A 19,618-nucleotide genomic window follows, 5' to 3' on the forward strand; every position below is an offset into this window, starting at 1 on the left:
AGACCGTTATTATTTAACATAATAGCTCTTTGCATGGAATAGCCTTGACAGGTCTGCAGTAAAAACTGAGTCCCAGTTTTTACTGCAGTCAAAGGCAAAGACTTGGCCTAAAGCTCTCAAGATTCTTTAGATGGCTAAACTAGGCAGGTGTTCATTCCAACCATCAACATATTATCAGAGGCTATGAGAGTGTGAAGATTTCAATTACATATTTCGGAACTTAATCAGCACTCCATCTTTGGTCATTTGAAGTCAACAGAATTTGTGCCAAGTGTATTAATGAAAAACAGGCTTTTATAAAACTTTCCATATAGAATTACAGGCAGTCCTCGACTTACTCTTTCATACTTACAACATTTATAAATTGACACCCTGTTTCAACTTTCTGATGTCTGTTTCGACTTTACAACCCTTGATCTGATGCTATGCCATGTCAGCTGTGTCACCCATTTCCCTGGAGAACATCTGGCCAAACTTCCTTGGATGCTTTGTTTAAGAAAGCAGATGAGACTCCAGAAGAACCTGCAGCAGAGACTCCTGAGAAGACTCCAGCCAAGAGCCCTTCAAAAAGTCCAGCAAAGTCACCTCAAAGAAGTCCTTCCAAATCAATACGATTGCTATTTACAATATAAGTACATTAATGTAGCTGTATTACTCATCAGTGATTGATTGAGTACAAAATTCCTGGCTATTTTTGGTGAAAATAGGGTATGGGGCTTTGGTTCAGGAACCAATCCCCCATTATAACATTGTTTCTTATGGGAAAATTGGTTCCGAGTTACAATGTTTCGACTTAAGCCCTGGTTTTCAGGAACCGGTTGTGACCTAAGTCCGAGGACTGCCTGTATTGTGATAAACTTAGCAGTTTGTAGAAAGCTGGCACATATAGTATATGACTGCTTACTTGGTCCAGATATGATGCATATAGATATTTCTGCACAAAGCCAGAGCTGTGAAGCAGTTTGAATTTTGACTTCATTTAAAAATGAAAAGTGATTATTGGTTTGAAATACACTTATGAAAGAGTGCCAAAAACTTGCAAATGTATCTCCAAACCATTACACACTGTGCCTGGCACAGATGTGGTACATAAAATGAATTGCCCCTTGCACATGTGATATTACCCCCAAGATCACTTAAAAGAAAGCAAATGATATGATTTTGTTAAGCCTCATAATTTAGAGTTTGTGATGTAGCTAAGTTCAGTACGTGGGTACAATGGAAGGTGGCTGCTTTGTGAATACTGTTGTGTTTTCTTGAATGGCAAATTTCATGTAACCGGGGAAAGTTAGCTGTTGCAGCCAACAGCTAGAATGACTTCAAAGTGACTTACTCTGTTTGATGTGGAAGAGAGATTTTAGGAACACATTTTAATGAGCTAGCATGGGTACTTTATTCAAGTGTTAGCTTACTTTAAGCTCTGTTCTTATTTCTTGCTGTCTTTGTTTATATCGCTCTAGAACAGTATACTTGTACCAAACAGTCATGGGTGGCAGATTACTGTAAACAGGACAAAGAGGAGGACACGGTCGTATCAGAAGATTGGATGGGCTCTTCTGTGGATCCACCATGTTTTGGACAGAGTATGATGATCGCTAGTCACATTTCTTTATCTGAAATGCTTGTGACATAGGCAACAACTTCTTTTAAAATGTTACAAACACAAAGCTTGGTTCTGATCAGCGCTTGGTGCCTTTAAGGAATGCGTGGTAAAAAGATGTGTATTAATTTCTGCTTTCTGGCCATAATCCCTTGAAGAATATTTTCAGTTTTCATGAGAAAGATGCCCTACTAATTTCACCTCTCTTTCTGTCAAGCTCTCAGTAAATGGCAGACTGTTGGGTAAAACAATCCTGTGGAGGAGAAAATAGGGTAGAAGTGTGGCAGCTGCTGCGCGTCCATGTATCTCATGTTTTTCAATAGTGGCCTCCCTTGCTCATTATAGAATAGTGCTAAAGGTTTCCAAAGAAAGCCTCCCCATTTTGCTTATCATGAAGGATGATAGTTTTTGACTCATCACCCTCAGGATTAAGAAGGTAGAAATAGAGGGACCCTAGTGCAGAATGTGAAACGTGCAACCTTCCCAGGGAAAGTTAAAGATAGTGCAAGGATATGACCCTGTTATTTTTCATGTACTCTGGTTCCTTCCTCTGTGCTGACTCTTATTCCTCTTTGACTGTTGAACTGACAAATCTCTTTTGGACAAGGGAAAAACAAAAAGCAGGTTTTGATGTTTTATGTCTCCTTTGCAGTATGACTTGGAGGCTTCCAAGAATTTCATGTTCAGTAGTACAGGAGCCACCTAACAACAACAGAGAAAGCGGTGTGTGGGCTGTCCAGCTTGCACAGAGTGGTCAGATTTCACCTGTCAGAGCTCTTTAGCTGAAGAAGGACAATTGGTTTCCTTTCTTGCTGAGCATACCAGTTTTCTGCAAGTTCTGAAATTCTTGGGGAATGCTGATTCTCTGTGCCCAGGCATCACTCGACTGCCACGTGTGCCACCTCTGCATAAACATAACCTTTCAAAGCAGCAAATCCCATGTTTGAATTTCAAACTGTATACGTCTCCTTTATTTACAGGTTTTTTCTGTTATGGTGGTATAGTTAAACCTGGCACTTCTAATCTCACTGCCAGAGTCAGTAGTGAAGCTACACATAAAAGTAGTGTTTTTACACTATACATCTATTCATTTTGGATCCCTCTAACATTTGCATTATTAATTCATGGATTCTGTTCGATAGCAAATAGGTGACCATAAATAATAAAGTACCCCTTTCCTTAAGCAAAAAAGATGATCCTTGTAGACTGTATATTTTGTTGAAACAGTTGAGAAATAAACAAACAAACAATGTTTCTTAGTCCCAATATTACAATTAAGATTTGCTTAGTTAAGCATAACTGAATTTCTGAATGAAATTATACTAAGTCTCGTAATGGCTTTGTTTTCCCTGTTACTTTCAAGAGAGCATTGTTTATAGTAGCTCCTGACACTTCTCCCAGTATGTTACAAGGAGCATGTCCTGCAAGGAATAGAAAGTCACTGGGTCAGAATTTAGCACAAGGAAACGGGTACTGCTGCATTGCGGATTGCATGGTGCCAACTGTCTATAACTTTCCTCGTTCTTGTATGCATATCAGTGAAGAATCTATCTGTGTATCTGCATTTTTCCTTACCTGCTAACTTTGTCTTTCCTGTCTGCCAGGCCTTCCCCTTGTCTACCTTAGAACTAGGAGTACAGCCAGTTTGACTAACCTAGAACATCAGATCTATGCTAGAGGTACTGTACTGTAGAGAGAGAGAGAGAGAGAAGAGAATGCTTTGTGTTTGCTAAGAAATGTCTTGTACAATAAATATGCACTGAATGTATGATTTACCTGTAAATAAACCTCTAATCCTTGTATATGAAAGCTAACAAGGGCCTTGCTTATTAGCTTTCTTTTGCCCCTGCCAAGCGCCCTATATTTCTCTCATGCCTCCCTGGGTACGTCAGCAAAGAGAGGATCGGCGACCCCTGACTAGGAAGGATCTCACCCTGGGGAAAAGAAATCAAAATAACAGATGTTGTAAGCCTGTTGCAAGCCCATTTCCTAGACAAAAGGATAAAAAATTGGTAGAAATTTCTCGATTATATAAACAAGTGCTGTAAAGACAGTACTTAAACTCTCAGATGATCCGATAGTCTATTCAGGAAACATACTCTTGCTGCAGTTGTCACCCATAGTTGAAATGGTAGGGTGCTTTGAGAAGCATATTTATTCATTTTCAGTATGCATTACAAGGTAGAAAAAAGAAATGAAATTATAAATTATCTGTCTCGTGTTTAACTTCCACAATCTCCTCGGGAAAAACTTTCCTGTTTTAAAATAAGATTTTGGATTTGTAGCATTACAGACAAGTAAATAACACCGAAATTGTCCTATGACATGTTAACAGATGGGTGGGGAATGCCTGCTATGAATCCACATTTGTAGTCTGTTTACATCACTCTTCATAAATATTTACCCTTAGTGGTACACAGACAGCTCACAGAATTCAGCAAAAAAAGTATCAGGACAATATAGGGATTTAGTTTTTCTTAGGAATAATTTCATTCATTTAGAAGAGATTGTGTAACTTTAACATGTGCCCATTCAATGATTCACTAATACGTGGAGAAAATTATATGCAAAAGGAAGGTGACCCTGTGTGGAAGATTAGCCTACATAAGAATTTGGTCCAAACTTGTTTGCTGGAAAACAAATGTAAATGTTTTGTGCTCCTAGGATTGGGTCTAATGAGAATTGCTACAAAAAGAACATGAATAATTGATTTGTGAGTTGTAGGGGAAAACACACTGAGCTGTGATTTCTGATGTCTTGAGAGTGTGCAATCTACACAGCATGCTCTTACTTTGACAAGTATCACACTATGGAGACTTAGGCCTTAATCCAAGCATTTCTTTTCCAGCCTCTCCTTAAATCTAAATCAACATCTGACTGACTACCAGCTTAAAAGTATATCTGGTTTTTGCTCTGCCATTTTATGAAGCCAGAGCCAAATTGTAATGGTTTAAGTCAGGTCCATTGTTAGAAGACTTTTGTGCATTTATGATTAGGCAGAAGATAAAATTTTGATCTTGAAATGGATTCTTTTGCCACTGAAGCGAGAGGAAATTTTGACTCCAATTTTCATGGAATCAGGATCAAGTCCTAACTAGTATTCCGTAAATCACAAACCATCTTTGTCATTCAGTGTTTTGGAGGAAAGTTGAATCTGATGAATGGTAACATGTTCAAGGACTTTATTTTTACAAGAGAGCGTTGTGTAAAGAGACTTTTAAAGGTTCCATGTTCTTGAACTGTCTAGACCAGTCCTATATTTTTACTGTTGGGTTACCCCTTTCATGCAGCAGCTTCCCAATTATTCCCTAGTTTTGCACTGTGGGAATTAAGATTGAAAGTAATTGTACAGTTTGACAATATTTTGGACCTTAGAATATAAAGAAACGTTCAAGTAAATAAGGGCTTGTTTATACAGGGATTAACTACCTACATGACTTTAAAGTTTATTAGTGTACATCACAGTACAGTTTATTCGGATGTTCTTATTCAGAATTAATGGCCTTAATTCGGTTTAACTTAATTCACCTAATTACCGTTCTGGTTTTTAAAGTGAGTCTGAAAAGAGAAAAAATGCATTTTCTGCCTTTTCACTTGCTATCCTACAGCTAATGAAAGACTAGAGCTTACTTATTGTGCTCTTTTTCTGGCCTTGTCATTTAAAAAATGTATGCTGAGTGCTGTTGGTTTCAGTTTTTCATAATTTTTATGTAACATGATGTTGCAGTATTTTCTAGAGTACTACATCTACTGAGCAGTCACTCTGCTTGCTTTGTAAAGAATTCTTTGACAGTTTGTGAGTAAGAATCAGTAGTCACATAAAAACCCCAAAACACAAACACTCAGTTTGTTAGTAGATTTTACCGAAATAGAAAAGGGCAATTTAGTGTTCTGCTCTTTGTATTAAATTGTTATTAACATAGATATGGAAGGAACAAAATACAGTAGAGGAGCCTCATTTTTCAATGAGTAACTTTTAGTTCGGAACTCTTAACTATTCAGTTGATGTTTGAATAAATTTAGGTTGGTTTGGTTTTATTCTTTATTATGCAGCTTTATAAGCTAGTTCCACTGAGACTGTTTCGACCTCGCAGCCTTTGTAGAATCATAGAAGATGAGGGTTGGAAGGGAGGTCACATCTAGTCCAACCCCCTGCTCCAAGCAGGATCAGCCCCAACTCGATCATCCCAGCCAGGGCTTTGTCTAGCCAGGTCTTAAAAACATCCAAGGATGGAGACTTTTTGTAAACGACAAAAATTGCTTTTAAGTGCAAGGTGAATGTCTTGAGGGTGTATAATAGCTGACATTTAAGCCATTAGAAAAAACTTTAATCCACCTTAGGACGGCAGTAATTGAATGTGGTTGCTACTTTCTGAGAATTTGGAGCCTGTAAAAACAACCGTTATTTTGAATCCAGTTCCTAATTGTGCAGCTGTCAGCATAATCACTATACTGAAGATGCAGTCTTTCATACCAGTGGTGCTCCTTCCCTTGCCTGTTGGTCAGTTCTTGTCTATGGATCCATGTTATCTGGCCCACTGGGTTCCCCACCGGTCTGAAACTTTGGCAGTGAGTGAGGGAGCAGTGGCAGTTAATTGCCACTCTCCTGTTGCCAAATGTCCTGACCCGTTGGTAGCCCCTTAGGCCAGATAGCATGTCCTGGTGTGCCCACAGGGCTGATCAGATGGGTGCGTGCCCACCAGGTGAACAGGTTGAGCACCACTGCTTTATAGATTTGGTATAGGCACCAAGGAATGAGTGAACTCATCTTTTTATTTCCACAGGTGGGTCCTTTGATATAGAACAGGGTGGTCAAATTAGTGAATTTGTGTGTGGGGGGGGGGGGGAAATTCTATATTAACTTTGTTAACCATCTTGTGTATTTAAAACTAGTACTGTCCATTTGGCACAGGGACTCCATAGACACGTAAAAAGAAAAAAACAACAAACATGCTTTTATTTCTCTGCTGTTCTACATGTTACAAGCTCTACATGTTTTTTCTTTCCCTTTGGGCAGGTTTGAATGTTGTAAACCTTTTTGTGTGTCTGTCAAGTTTCATGAGTACCTAAAATATTTCTGTGAGATGTGTTTAATAACGTTCTCTTACCCTGTAGCTGAAATGAAGACCCCAAAACGCAGACAGCCCTTTGTGCCATTTGCTCTGAGGAATCACACTGGATGTACCCTGTGGTTTGCCACTCTAACTACTACACCTACCCGGTAAGGAACTGTTATAACGACATTTGTGATAATGTGTATCGTGTGCCTGCTTTAAGGACTAAGGAAGATGGATGCTTTTTCTATTATTATAGCTCAACTTTCCTGGCAGATGTCCCCCCCCACACACACCCCATCCTCCTTGCCCCTTCCCTCCACCCCCACTTTAAAAAAAGGGGTCTTAATAATGATTAATATAAAACCAAAAGGAAGCATGGACATTCATCCTAAATTAAAAATATTCTGTTTCTAAAGTTTCCAGTACAGTTAGTGTTAAAAATCGCCTGTTCATTAGAGCATCCCTTCTGCTTTTGAACCTCCTCAGCATTGTTGTGCAAAGAGCTTCATCCAGGCCTTTCCTCTCTGTCTAACAACATGGAGAACTAGCTAACAACTTCTAAAAGGTCATACCAAGCTAAGTGGAAATATTTTCATTGTAGTCCATTCCGAGATGCGTTTCACTCCATGATTCTTCTATTCCATCTCTCTTGAATATTTTTTTAAATGTATAGGGCTCCTGGTTAGTATTTATCTTGCTACTATAACTGCCTTTCACCCAACAGTATCTAGATGTTTAAAGGGGCTAATGAATGCATTTCTGCAACATTCATTCAGGATCTGTTTAATACGTGGGTTTCTAGTTTGATGTTCATATCTTTGCTGGGCCCTCTGGAAGTTTTTGCTAGTTATGAATTCAAGTCGAGTGTCAATGGCAAGTTCTTTTGTATAATATTTTTTATAAAGCTAGTTACATTGTTGCCACATCCAGAACTTTTCTTGGAAGTAATTCTGGATTCCCATATAAAACAATTTATATACCTAATAGTAACTTTTCTTAAACCTTCATGTCTCTTTAAGAGAGAATGAATTCCACACATTAGATGTTCTTAGGGCAAATTTGTTTTGTAAATCACCCAGACTTTGTGGCTTTAAGTGATAAGTCTACAAAGCAGGCTGTTTCCTTGTGTAAGTTCTCTAGATGGGTTACAGGCTCCCATTAAATATTTCCTACTCATAAGATAAACAACTTTTTAGTTGAACCTATTCAGCCTCCACAAGAGAAGGCTAAGGGGGGACCTGGTGACTGTCTATAGACTCACTAGGGGGGACCAGAGGGGTTTGGGGGAGACTCTGTTTCCCCTAGCGCCCGCTGGCATAACAAGGAGTAATGGGCACAAGCTGATGGAGAGGAGGTATAGATTGGACATCCGCAAAAACTACTTCACGGTTAGGGCGGCTAGGAGCTGGAACCAACTTCCAAGGGAAGTGGTGCTGGCCCCTACCCTGGGGGTCTTTAAGAAGAGGCTGGATGCCTACCTGGCTGGACTCGTTTGAGTCCCATTTCTCTTTTTGGGGTTTTTTGTTGTTCTCCCGCCCTGGCAGGGGGTCGGGCTAGAAGATCTACTAGGTCCCTTCCGACCCTTAATCTATGAATCTATGAAACTTTTTCCTCTTGGAGTTAGAGTATATGCTGTTAGGGCCCCTATGCCATAGATAGTTTGCTTTAGTGAAGTCTCTGTTTCTGAGTGACTTGGGGTGGGTACTTGGAATTCAGCCTGCATGTTTGCCAGTTGCTACTCCATTGTGACGTCTTCTAGTTTGGAGGCTTAGTTGATTTGGCTATCCTATAGTTCTTATTTAAATAGGATTCCTGTTGCCCACCTCCATATAGGTAACTACAGCGGGATCTGTATGGACAGAATCATATTACATTTGTCTGTGATAGCAGGGACTAGACCTGATAACCCAGCAGTGCTGCACAGGTCTTTGTTTCTAAAGAGAGTTTATTTATCTGAGAATAACTAGAATTCTTGATATTCACTTGTCCATGCTGATCCCCACCAGTGAAGTTCTTATTATACAGATCTCTTACCCGGATATTCTCTATTAGTGAAAGAAATGAGAGGTAATTGCTCAAAAGGCAGAGCAGTCCCATTGATTGTAGTTAATGCAAAGGTATATAGAGCATATGTCTGGAGATTGATGGTATCCAGAGTCTGGGCTCATGGCCTTGGTGTACATATAGTGGGATTCTAGTAGACAAAAGCATGCCAAAGACCTGCGGTTTCTGTAAGTAACCTCTCTTTTGCAGAAACATATAATCCAGGTATCATTCTTCTTACAGCGCGGCGTTATCTCACAGCGGCAGTCCAGGCGTTGTTTCCGAGGAAAATGGGACTTTGCTTGATGATGCACATAAAGTCAGTGAGTGGCGAGAAGTTCTCACTGGGGAAGAAATTCCATTTGAATTTGAAGCCAGAGGAAAACTGAGACATAGGTGAAGGAGCAAATACTCAGTTTTCTTTGAAATTATCACTTGCAGATAGTCACAGGGACGTACATTTGGGACACAACTCAATACTTTTTTCATAGCATTTGTGATTTTTGTACCTTTCCACAATCTTTTTATTTTATTTTAATTTTTTGGGATACTACAAGTCTTTCAAAAAAAGGTCTACGGGTAAATTTTCCCAATAGTCAAGCAGGCAACTCGCATTCATGTCAGCCGGAGCTGTATGTATGTATCCAAGGTCAGGATTTAGCCATCAGAAACTTACAAAAGACCTCATTTTCATTTTCTACAAAATGTATGTTCTGTATTTCTAGACAAAGACAATTTCAAGTTTCCTGTCAGTTTGCTTTTGTGAGCCTCAGCACATGTCTGTGAAGACTTTCTTGTTAGTTAGGTGACTTTAAATACCAGCAGAGGATGCTAATGAATATCTAACAAGTTTATCATTTTGTTTGTGTTCATGGCAAAGAAATGGGATATAATTTTAGTATTTGTATTGGGCAGCATTGGATAACATTCTCCTAAACCAAAGGCACATATAGTTTTCTGTTGGTTTTAAACAGCACCTTTTACATTTAAATCGTCAAGATTTGACCGTTTTTTCCTTAGTGCAACAGATATTTAGAAATGAGGCAAGTTTGAATTTATTTCGTCTTTCCTTGTAAGGTGACACTTTTAAATACAATCTGATTTGCTCTGAACTGACAGGCACACACACGATCTGAGAATTCATCAGCTGCAGGTGAGAGTAAGTGGCTGGGAACAAGTCAATCCTGTGTCGGTAGACAAAGTTGGAATCTTTTTCCGTTATGCAGCACCTGACAAGAACACGTCGTCCTCTACTGTAAGTTCTGGCTCTAAGTACATTTTCAGTGACATCTCTTCATGATGTTTTATTGTGGCTGCAAACTTCTTTGCAACTGACTCTTAAAGCAATGACTGTTTACCAAGGGGACCCTTCTTTTCTGTCAGCTTGAATTGAGAGGGTTCAGCGATCTTTGGTTAGTTACTGACAGCTTTACATATTGCAAAGCCAACATAAATACTGCTGTCAGTGATGTTAAAGTCTGTGCTCAAAAGAGAATACTGGTTTGGAATGCCATCATTAATACATTAATAATTGTTTCATAAATCCATTGGATAAAACTGAATCCCACCAACATTTCTTTTCAGCTATGTCCTGTTCCTCTGCTGTAGGCTTTTAGGGATTATTTTCACATGGTTCATTTATTGAAAATAAAATGCATCGACACACTTGTATATATCTAGGGTTATACTTGGATTCAGTTGCTTTCACAACATTGTGTAGATTATGAATGAAAAAATTGTACTAACCCACAGACTTGTGTTTGTGTTTGGGAGTGAATGCTGGAGCAATCTTGTCTGTATCAGGAGTGGGTAACTTGTATGCCCAATATAAGCAGTTAAGAGAGCAACCAGGGATATTGGAATTTGAAGGTTGTTGGCAGCAAGATTGGGCTTGAATTTTGAACTTTTATTTGAGAGGTTAGTTTAATATTCACCAGTAGCTTTGGGTTTTTGTTAAATGTTTTAGTAAATTCTGACAGTTGTTGGTTATAGCACCCATAGCCTCACTTCAGTCTTCCTGCCCTATGTATATCAGTTATGGCCCATTTCAGGACAGTGATCTGGTAAAAAACCCCCACATATCCCTCCTACACTCACAGCCTTCCAACATCTGTTCTCCCTTCATCTTACTAAAACAAGATCTGTACTGTGAAGTGTAGGAAGCACTCATTTATCATCTTTTTGACCTCATATTTTTCTGCTACTTCGCCAAAGCAGTGGAGAAATGGTAAAACTGCTGACTTCAGCTTAGCTTCACTTCTCTTAAAACAGTATCATGATTTAAAAAAGAGAAGTGTGCATTGATAACTTTTTGTTCTTTTCTAGGTTGGGAGCCCGATCAGTAGAACAAATATAATACATCCGCATGTCTATGTGAGTACATTTCCCTACTTGTTTTAGATGTGCCTGAATGAAAGTAGCATAATTTCAAGTAGCAATTCTCTCTTAATTGGTTGAGTGTGCAGAGAGGGGTTTTTAAGAGGAGGTTAGATGAACACCTTGCTGGGGTCATTTGAGCCCAGTATTCTTTCCTGGGGTGGCAGGGGGTCGGACTAGATGATCTGCTCAGGTCCCTTCTGACCCTAGTATCTATGAAACTAAGAAAGCACCATGAGTTAGACTGACCCTCCTCACCAACAGACAAGCTGTTGGGTTGGGAGGGTGAGGGATCAAGCTCCAATTTGGAGCCAATCCAGCCAAGGAGCTGCAGACATTCAGCTTTTTTCCCCTAGCCCTGTTTCCTCCCTCCAAGCTCTGGTGCTGTCTGCATGATGGGAGGGGAATGAGCTTGGGTTGGGGTTTGCCTGGCCTGTGCTAGAGATGGTGGATGAATCCCTCCCCCAATCCCTCCCCCACCCCAGCGTGGGCTGGGCAAGCCCTCAGCCCTAGCTCCCTCCCCTCTCTTCTCCCCCTGCCCATTGCGTCAACCCAGCCCCCTGAGCAGACAGAATTAATGAAAGTGCTCCACTTTGGAGTGCCTTCATATAATGAGGGTTAATTTGTCATGTGCTCGGAGGGCTCTGCAGTCATGCTCTTCTCTTGGGGCATGGCTGTAGAGCACTTTCAAGGGGCCGATTGCAGAAATATCATTTCTGTCTGTGCCTTGAAAGACTTTGTGCAAATGATATCTACTCACTGGTGCTTACCTAATTATAGAAGTTGATATATATAGGTGACATCTGATTTAATTACTCAGTTTTCTGTGAATGCATGGTATAGGCACTTTCCAGTTCAGACTCCCTTGAAATAAAATATTTTTCCCTTGTTTGTTTCCAAAGTAAGGGATTACCCAAAGAATAACAAGTGATTCCCTCCTTGTAAGACTACACTTCATAAAACCAAGGATGCTAATTGTCCTTTGGATGCGATTTCCTAAGAATATACATTTAATAGGGAAACACCAAATGCCTGATTTTCCACTTCTTTCATTGTTATTTACATATAAAACACTAGCATTTAACACCATTGGTCATTTTACGCATGTAAATAATGGCATAAGTTGCATGACATTTGGACAAAAAGACCTCAGTCTGTAGAACAACTGAGCACATGTTAAGTATGGCTCCCTGAAATTGTTAAATATAGGAGAGAATCTGCAGATTTGGACAGTACCTAAGAGAGGAAAAGAAAACTCATAATGGGGAATTTTCTTGACCTAGATTTATGGGCACTGACAGGGTAACTGCAACAGTGGAAGGATTTGTGGGTTGTTATTTACATTTCTGTGTGATTATTGTGTCTGTGAAAATTTTTTTTTGAGAGCTGACCACCATTAATCATGAAAAGGCTTTTGAGAGGTTTTGGGAACTGTTGAGCTGGTTTTTTCTTAGCTCTGTTCTTATCTACTCTGAAGCTGTAATCTTCAGTACTACAAAGAAAATACATTTTTAACACCTTGGAGCTGCTTGGTGCATTTACTGTTATGCAAAGGAAGCATGAGAAGAGCTTGCATGGTGTGGCAAGTTCCCCTTTCTCCACCTCTGACTTCTTAATTACAGTAATATTTATTATAGCACCCAGAGGTCTCAGCCTTGGATTGTAATTGCAACATCTAACGAATGACATATCATGGGCACAAATTGGTGACAGTCTAAATAACAATGGGTACTGGACACACATACAGAAGTAGGGCTGGAAGGCACCTCCAGAGTTCATTTAGTCCAACCCCCTGTCTGAGACAGGATCATCCCATACAAACTATAATCTCAACTTTATGTAAGACTACCATCAACCCTGACACAAAATAGACCTAGCACACCAACCTGTCAGAGGTAAAGCAAGGAGCTATGGCAGGCAATGTCCTGCTTCTATTAAATGATGTCAATATACGCTGGAGAAATCTGGGGTAGAGGACCCATACCCCCTGCTACAGAGAGGCAAAAACCCCCATAGTACATACCAGTCTGACCATGGGGTAAAATTCTTTCCTAGCCCCAAATAAGGTGATTAATTTGATCCTGCGTGTAGGGGCAAGATCCTCTAGCCAGGAGCCTTCAGCTTTGGCACGCCACAAAGTCCCCAGCTTTGGCTGTAGCCAAAATCCAATGCCTCTGGGAAGGCTTAATAACATCCTATCACATGTCAGATGTCAGATATCCAAACCATCAAAATCTAACTTCTTCAATACCAAAATATTCTGTGCTTGCATTTGGGAACATAGGAAAACTGAAGCATAAGCAAAATCTCCTTAACTTTTTTTTTTAAATTTCTGGTGACAATGTATACAGTATTGGGGAACAAAAGAGTAAGACTTTCTCTGATGCATAAACCTTTGATTTCATCATCCAAGGTTTCATGTGTATGTTTTGTTATATTCCAATCATACATGCTATCTGCAACACAAGAACATTTGTGGTTTATTCCCTCCCTTACCAAAGGCCAAATTTTCCAAAAATCAGTCTGCTTAAAGGCTGGATGACAAGCTGTACTTTTGATACATGAAGCAGTAAAAGGATCACAGAATTGCTGAGTCCAGGTATAAAAAGTTTTGAAGGTTTGCCCCTCCCAAAATTTTTTCATCAAATCAGTTGAAAAAGCAGCAGCCAAGAGCGATGCTAAGAGATCTTGGCACGTCTCATTCATTTCTGTTCTTGTTATCAGCAGAGCTGGGAGCATAGGATTAAATGCAGACCTGTGTATATGTTGTGTTTGAACTGGTTACAGAGTTCAGAGATTAAAAGGGCAAAGTTCCAAACTGAACTAAACTAAAATATAATATTTATAACATGTTAGTAAAATTATAATTGTTATAAACTTTTCTAGAATCTTCACAATTCTTCTTTAATGACATAATATTTTGAAGAAGAGGCAGATTAGTAATTGCATGACTAAAGTGAATATTGAGACTTGCTTTCATTGGATAGTAAGTTTGGCTGTGGTCTCGGGATTACTTTATTTAAATATTTCCTATGTACTTTGTACTGAGAGCTCAGGGTATGTTTTAAAAAAAAAATATATTCCTGTGGTTTTTTTCCCATGTGTTCTTATACTTGCTGAATATGTTGCTGGCAAGATTAAGCAAAACTATCTACATTTCTTACTCTTATTTATTTTTTTTAACTTTGTTTTATTAAAAAATATTGGCAGTTCAAAATCCTGGACCCACTATCCATTCTTCCACAAAAATAAGAACGTTGTCAGCATGTTCTGGGCAGAGCCTTCTAAAATAATAGTTACTGAAGCCGGTTTTCTTTGGGTGCATATACAGTGTGAGTTTTTGTTCACGTAGTACATGGGGGAGGGGCAAATTGTTTTAAAAATTCTCTAAAATTTTGTTATAGTGCAGTGTGTGTGTATATGGGTTCTCTGTTTTGTTTTTCTTAAAGCAGGGCATCAATCTGAATTTTTCTTTGCTCTGTGTATAGAAAGGCAGTGGCTGTGTAAAGGAATACATGGTATGAATGCAAATAAAAATGAACTGACATTTGAATTATTATAAATTATTTGATTTGCCTCCCCTCCCCTAGAAACAAGGAATGCTGATAAAAATGTTTAACGTAAATAATGCTCTCGATATTTGAGCTCAGGGTGCCCACAGTACAGATTGTAGCTACATTTGTTTGCTGTAATGTACAGAGAATTGCTCAGAAGGAGTAAGGTATGTAGCAGAACAGGTCTCAAGTCTACTGTCATTTAGTTGGGTTCCTTGGGGTTTTATTTCATTACTCTGTTTCTTTAGATTGACACATCTGAACAAAGATTTTATATTTATAAAAGACTTCAGAAGTACAAATAAATAGTATAGGTATCCAGGTTGTAGCCGTATTGGTCTGGAGGAAAAGGCGATCAGGACTCATAGTAGAGATGATATCTTTTATTAGACTAACAAGATTTTTGCAAAAAAAAGTCTTTTATAAATGTTATAGGCATATATATAAATTAGGATGACAGGCTTTCTCCAGGTAGTCCAGGTGGTTGGCACTGAAGAGTTTGGACATTCCTACTTGAGATGCTGTTGGTTGTACCTTTTGATACTTAAAGTTTTGATTGGCTTTGCAGTTTTCCTCATTGCCTCCAGTTCGGGTAGTATTTGAAGTTACCATGGAAGGTAGTGCCCGGAAGGTGATCACTGTGCGCTCTGCCCTGATTGTGAAGAACAGACTGGAAACACCAATGGAGTTGAGGCTAGATAGCCCTTCAGCTCCTGACAGTAAGTTTTTTGGGATGCTAATACAAAAATCTAAAACTCTTGGTTCAGAGATGGTACCTTTTAATAGACCAACTAAGAAATCACAAAAAAATTATATCACACTGCTAAACCATCTAGTGGTGAGAAAAGCCTTGCTACCAGACTTGGTAGTGATAGTTCTGGCTTTTGTTCTTTAATGTTTTTTTTTGCCCTGTTAGTCTAGTAGCAGTGAATATATCTGCTCAAATGCTCAAAATAGGAAGGTATCACTTAAAGATTTCCTTCAGATCTTATTTAGAGATTTTTATGAGGACGTAGTGTTTTGCTATTAAATTTTACATAATATCAGGAATTTTGTGTTAGTCTTTTGTGATGTTAGTTGCTTCTGTCTGAAGCACATTTTAAAGCAGGGGTGGGCAAAATGCAGCCTGCGGGCTGGATGCAGCCCACCAGGCCATTCTGTCTGGCTTGCGGGGCCCCTAAAAAATTTAGAAAATTAGTATTTATCTGCCCCTGCCTGTCTGTCATGCAGCTCTCAATGGCTTACCAAAACTCAGTAAGCGGCCCTCCGCCCAAAATAATTGCCTACCCCTGTTTTAAAGCATTTGAAGGAAAGCTTCAAGTCATGCTTTGTTTCCTTGCCTTCCTTACTGAAATAAAAGATTTTTCTCTTACCTTCCTTTGCCTTATGTCAACATCCACAATCTAGTCTTTACTCAGCTTCTGTTTTAAGATTTTATTATTTCACTGAAATAATATATTTATGACAGTTTGGGGAGAAGCTGTTTCTTTTTTTTCCCGTGCTACCAGTTATATAATGATTAAGTTTTTTTAAGACAGCAAATACAAAGCTAATATGAATGAAGGTTTCAATTCTCTATTTTAGAGAATGGTCAGTTTATATCCTGTGGCACTGAGGACAGTTGTCTGCTACTGACTAATTTCTGGAACCACATCATAAAAAAACTTGAGCTGGATTTTCATTGAGAGGGAGAAATACATTTCACAGATTTCAACAGTTTCTAAGCTATTAATAATAAAGTAACCTTAAGTTTTGGGGTAAGTGGGAAAGAAAGGAAGTTGAGGGATCCTTGGGACTTTCAACTTGCTACTCAGCTTAGTCTGCAAGTGAGCCATACCTTCTTATATTTCAACTTGTACAACAAGACATAGATTGAACAAAACAAGAATGTAACCTCAACAGTCCAGATTTGCCCAGGAGGTTTCAGCCTTTCTTGCAGATGCAGTCCAGGAGTTTAGGTTAACATTGATGGGTTTAGTTGCAAATAGATGAGTAACTTCTTTCCACAACCACTTAAATATGACTTTTAATCAAAGCAGCCTAAGAAATAAGTTCAAAACCACATTTGGGGTGGGGGGTGGGGAATTGCCCACTAAAATGGTAAGCAGGACTTTCTTGATTGGGAATGCTGGACATAACAGTTAGGGTTTGGCCTGAGAGAGGCATATATAACAAAAAATGTGTTACTTTCTTTCCATGTCTTGTAGACCATTTATCATTACATTTGTTCATTCTTCCTTTGAGCAGAAGAACCTGTCCTGATGCATGTTTGCTTTTTTTCTCATTTGTTTGCAGAACCTGTAGTGCTTCCCTCAGTAATGCCAGGGGATTCCTTAGCTATTCCTCTACACCTTACTTCTTGGCGATTGCAGGCCAGGCCAAAAGGGATGGGGGTCTTTTTCTGTAAGACTCCCATTCACTGGACTAATGTTCAGAAGGCAGCAGAGGTATGCAGCAGCAAGCGGGAGTGCCATTCGATGGAGAGTGAAAACAGCCGGTTCTTCAGGTACTTAAGGCTTAAAAACTCCCAAATCATTTTCTGCAGTTTTAATGATAAGTTCTAATAGTGTGGACAAGAACTAAAATGGAACAGGAATAAGGGAATTCAAAGAGAAAATGTTTTGGTGTTTGACTCTCCTTTACTTTTACAAGACAGATGAGATTTAGTGTGAAGTTGTATCCATCTGGGTACATAGAATAATGGAATGGGATCTGCCAGGATAAGTAAAAGGAAGAGTATTCAAGTCCCAATGACTGTGGTTCAGTGTCTAAGATGGAGCAACCACAATGCATTTTGCCAAGCTTCTTTCTAACAGACCATTACAGGAATAGGAAGCAGGTATCAATATTAGCTTGGCTGTGGCTGTTTCTTCTCCTTTAACTTCAGGAGCCCATGGATTCTTCTAGGAACCACAAAATGGAAAATCATATGAGGCATTTTTAAATTTTTGACTTAACCAATACAGTTTTTGTATTTCTCTTGACATCTCTAATAGTAGAGGTCTAAATGACAAAATAACTACTCTGAATAAATTCTGAGAAATAAGGGACTTACCTATTCTGTCATTCTGCCACAATAGGTAGTTCCACAGAGCATATGCACAGAATTTGAGCATTGTCCAAAGCATTCAGTGCTGTGGTGTTAAAATGCAAAATGGTATCATGTAATGGGTACTTCATTGAAACTCATAATTTTCTTGTCTAGTAGACACAGTTGCCTTCAACTAATTAAACCTTAAATTTGTCATTCCTAAAATACTTGAAGGAATTGTTCTTTTCACAGTGAATAAGTTACCCTTTTTATAAATTTGTTAATCTATAGTTTATATATATATATATATTTTAAATGCAGTTTAAAGGCACTATTGCGACATGCCTAAGTATCTATGTGACACTGGTACTTCTCCAAAAAACATTATCCAAAGTTTAAATATTCTTTAAACTATATAAATTAAACTCAAGAGGCAGTGTTGTGTAGGGGTTACATTACATTAGGGGAGAGCATGAAAGCTATTGAATTATGGAATGCAGCTTTAACTTTGTTGACAAATATGATATAGTTTTAACTGAGATTGGATAGTATACTAAAAAAATTGCTATATATTTTTACAAAGGTTTGATTAGTTTGCAGCCACCTTTTATATACAACATTTTGCTATTAATTCTGCGTTCACAAGTGGAATGGAACTTTTTGAAGAGAAACGGATTTTTATATTATGAGTCTTCTACTGTAGTGGGATGGTTCACAGAGTTATAAAACGCTTTGGGAGTTTTAGAAAAGGGGTGATCTCAGCTGAAATGTTGTACGATCAGTTCTAAAATGTTGTTTCTAGAGATGAATTCTAAATGCTGCCAGGGTTATGAATCCTCTGTAAAATACACCCTGGTGTGAGATTCAATGTACTACCTGAAGATAAAGTACAACTATTCCATTCACTTAATTGATTTTTTTTTTAACACATCTGTCTTTTTCTTTCTATAGGTTTTGTGTGGCTATAAAGAAGGAGAATTATCCAGATTACATGCCCTCAAACATATTTTCTGACAGTGCTAAACAGATTTTCAGGCAGCCTGGGCATATCATTTACCTCCTGCCAACAGTGGTAATCTGTAACTTGCTACCTTGTGAACTTGAATTTTACGTTAAAGGGATGCCAATTAACGGGACATTAAAACCTGGCAAAGAGGCAGCATTGCACACAGCTGATACATCTCAGAACATTGAGCTTGGTAAGGCGTTACAGAGGTTCTTATTATTTCCTGCCACTTTAGAAACCATCTTAGAAAGACTGCATGTTTTGCTATAGAAGCAGTCACGGTACCAAAATTAAAATTAGCTTTTTATGAAATTGGTAGCAAAATTACATGATGCCAAAAAATACATGGGACCAAAGGGTGTGTGTAAAGCGCCTGAAAACTTTAACGTGGCTTTTTTTTTTGGTGTGGTGCATTTGTCTTCGCACAACACAGCGTTTGTGTTTGCACAACAAGGTGCTTTTGAGCGAGTTAAGCCTCGTGTGTCATTCCTTGCAAATGCAATACATGGTACCAAAATTAAAATAAGCTTCCTATGAAATCTAATTAGTTATGAAATTGGTTAACCAAGCATGTGGAAGTTAATTAAAAAAGAGTTGTAATGTACTGAAAAATTTAAAATATTTAATTGCTTCTTTTTTCTGGAAAGACTGGAAGATAGCTAACATGGTCCCCATCTTCAAAAAAGGGAAGAGAGAGGACCCAGGCAACTATAGGCCTGTCAGTCTTACCTCTATCCTTGGGAAACTCTTTGAGAAGATCCTGAAGGAGCACATCTGACTTTCAAAAAGCCTTCTGCCTTCAGAAGCTCTTAATTAAGTTGGGTAGCCCCAGGATTGCAGGGAGCATCTGCTCATGGATTAGAAATTGTCTCAAAGATGAAAGCAAAGAGTTGGGTATAAATTGCCAGTTTTCAGGATGGAAAGAAGTAAATTGCTGGGTCTCCCTGGGAT

The 19,618-nt window shown here is 38.8% G+C and overlaps 1 protein-coding gene across 5 annotated transcripts in view; it reads left to right on the forward strand.

The window, feature by feature from the left end:
* VPS13D (vacuolar protein sorting 13 homolog D) overlaps positions 1-19,618 on the forward strand; it is a 209,533-nt gene that overhangs the window by 67,412 nt on the left and 122,503 nt on the right. For 3 of the 5 annotated variants that reach the window (XM_019511864.1, XM_019511865.1, XM_019511867.1), the window contains exons 39-47: positions 1,461-1,583; positions 3,205-3,279; positions 6,716-6,821; positions 8,944-9,096; positions 9,820-9,955; positions 11,026-11,073; positions 15,199-15,349; positions 16,926-17,136; positions 18,613-18,860. In XM_019511864.1, the coding sequence (XP_019367409.1) occupies positions 1,461-1,583; positions 3,205-3,279; positions 6,716-6,821; positions 8,944-9,096; positions 9,820-9,955; positions 11,026-11,073; positions 15,199-15,349; positions 16,926-17,136; positions 18,613-18,860 (1,251 nt within the window). The remainder of the gene's footprint in view (positions 1-1,460; positions 1,584-3,204; positions 3,280-6,715; positions 6,822-8,943; positions 9,097-9,819; positions 9,956-11,025; positions 11,074-15,198; positions 15,350-16,925; positions 17,137-18,612; positions 18,861-19,618) is intronic. The other 2 variants (XM_019511868.1, XM_019511869.1) reach the window with 1 other exon arrangement.

The sequence above is a fragment of the Gavialis gangeticus genome, unplaced genomic scaffold (assembly GCF_001723915.1).
Source record: "Gavialis gangeticus isolate Ggan-Ray unplaced genomic scaffold, GavGan_comp1, whole genome shotgun sequence".
Taxonomy (NCBI): domain Eukaryota; kingdom Metazoa; phylum Chordata; order Crocodylia; family Gavialidae; genus Gavialis; species Gavialis gangeticus.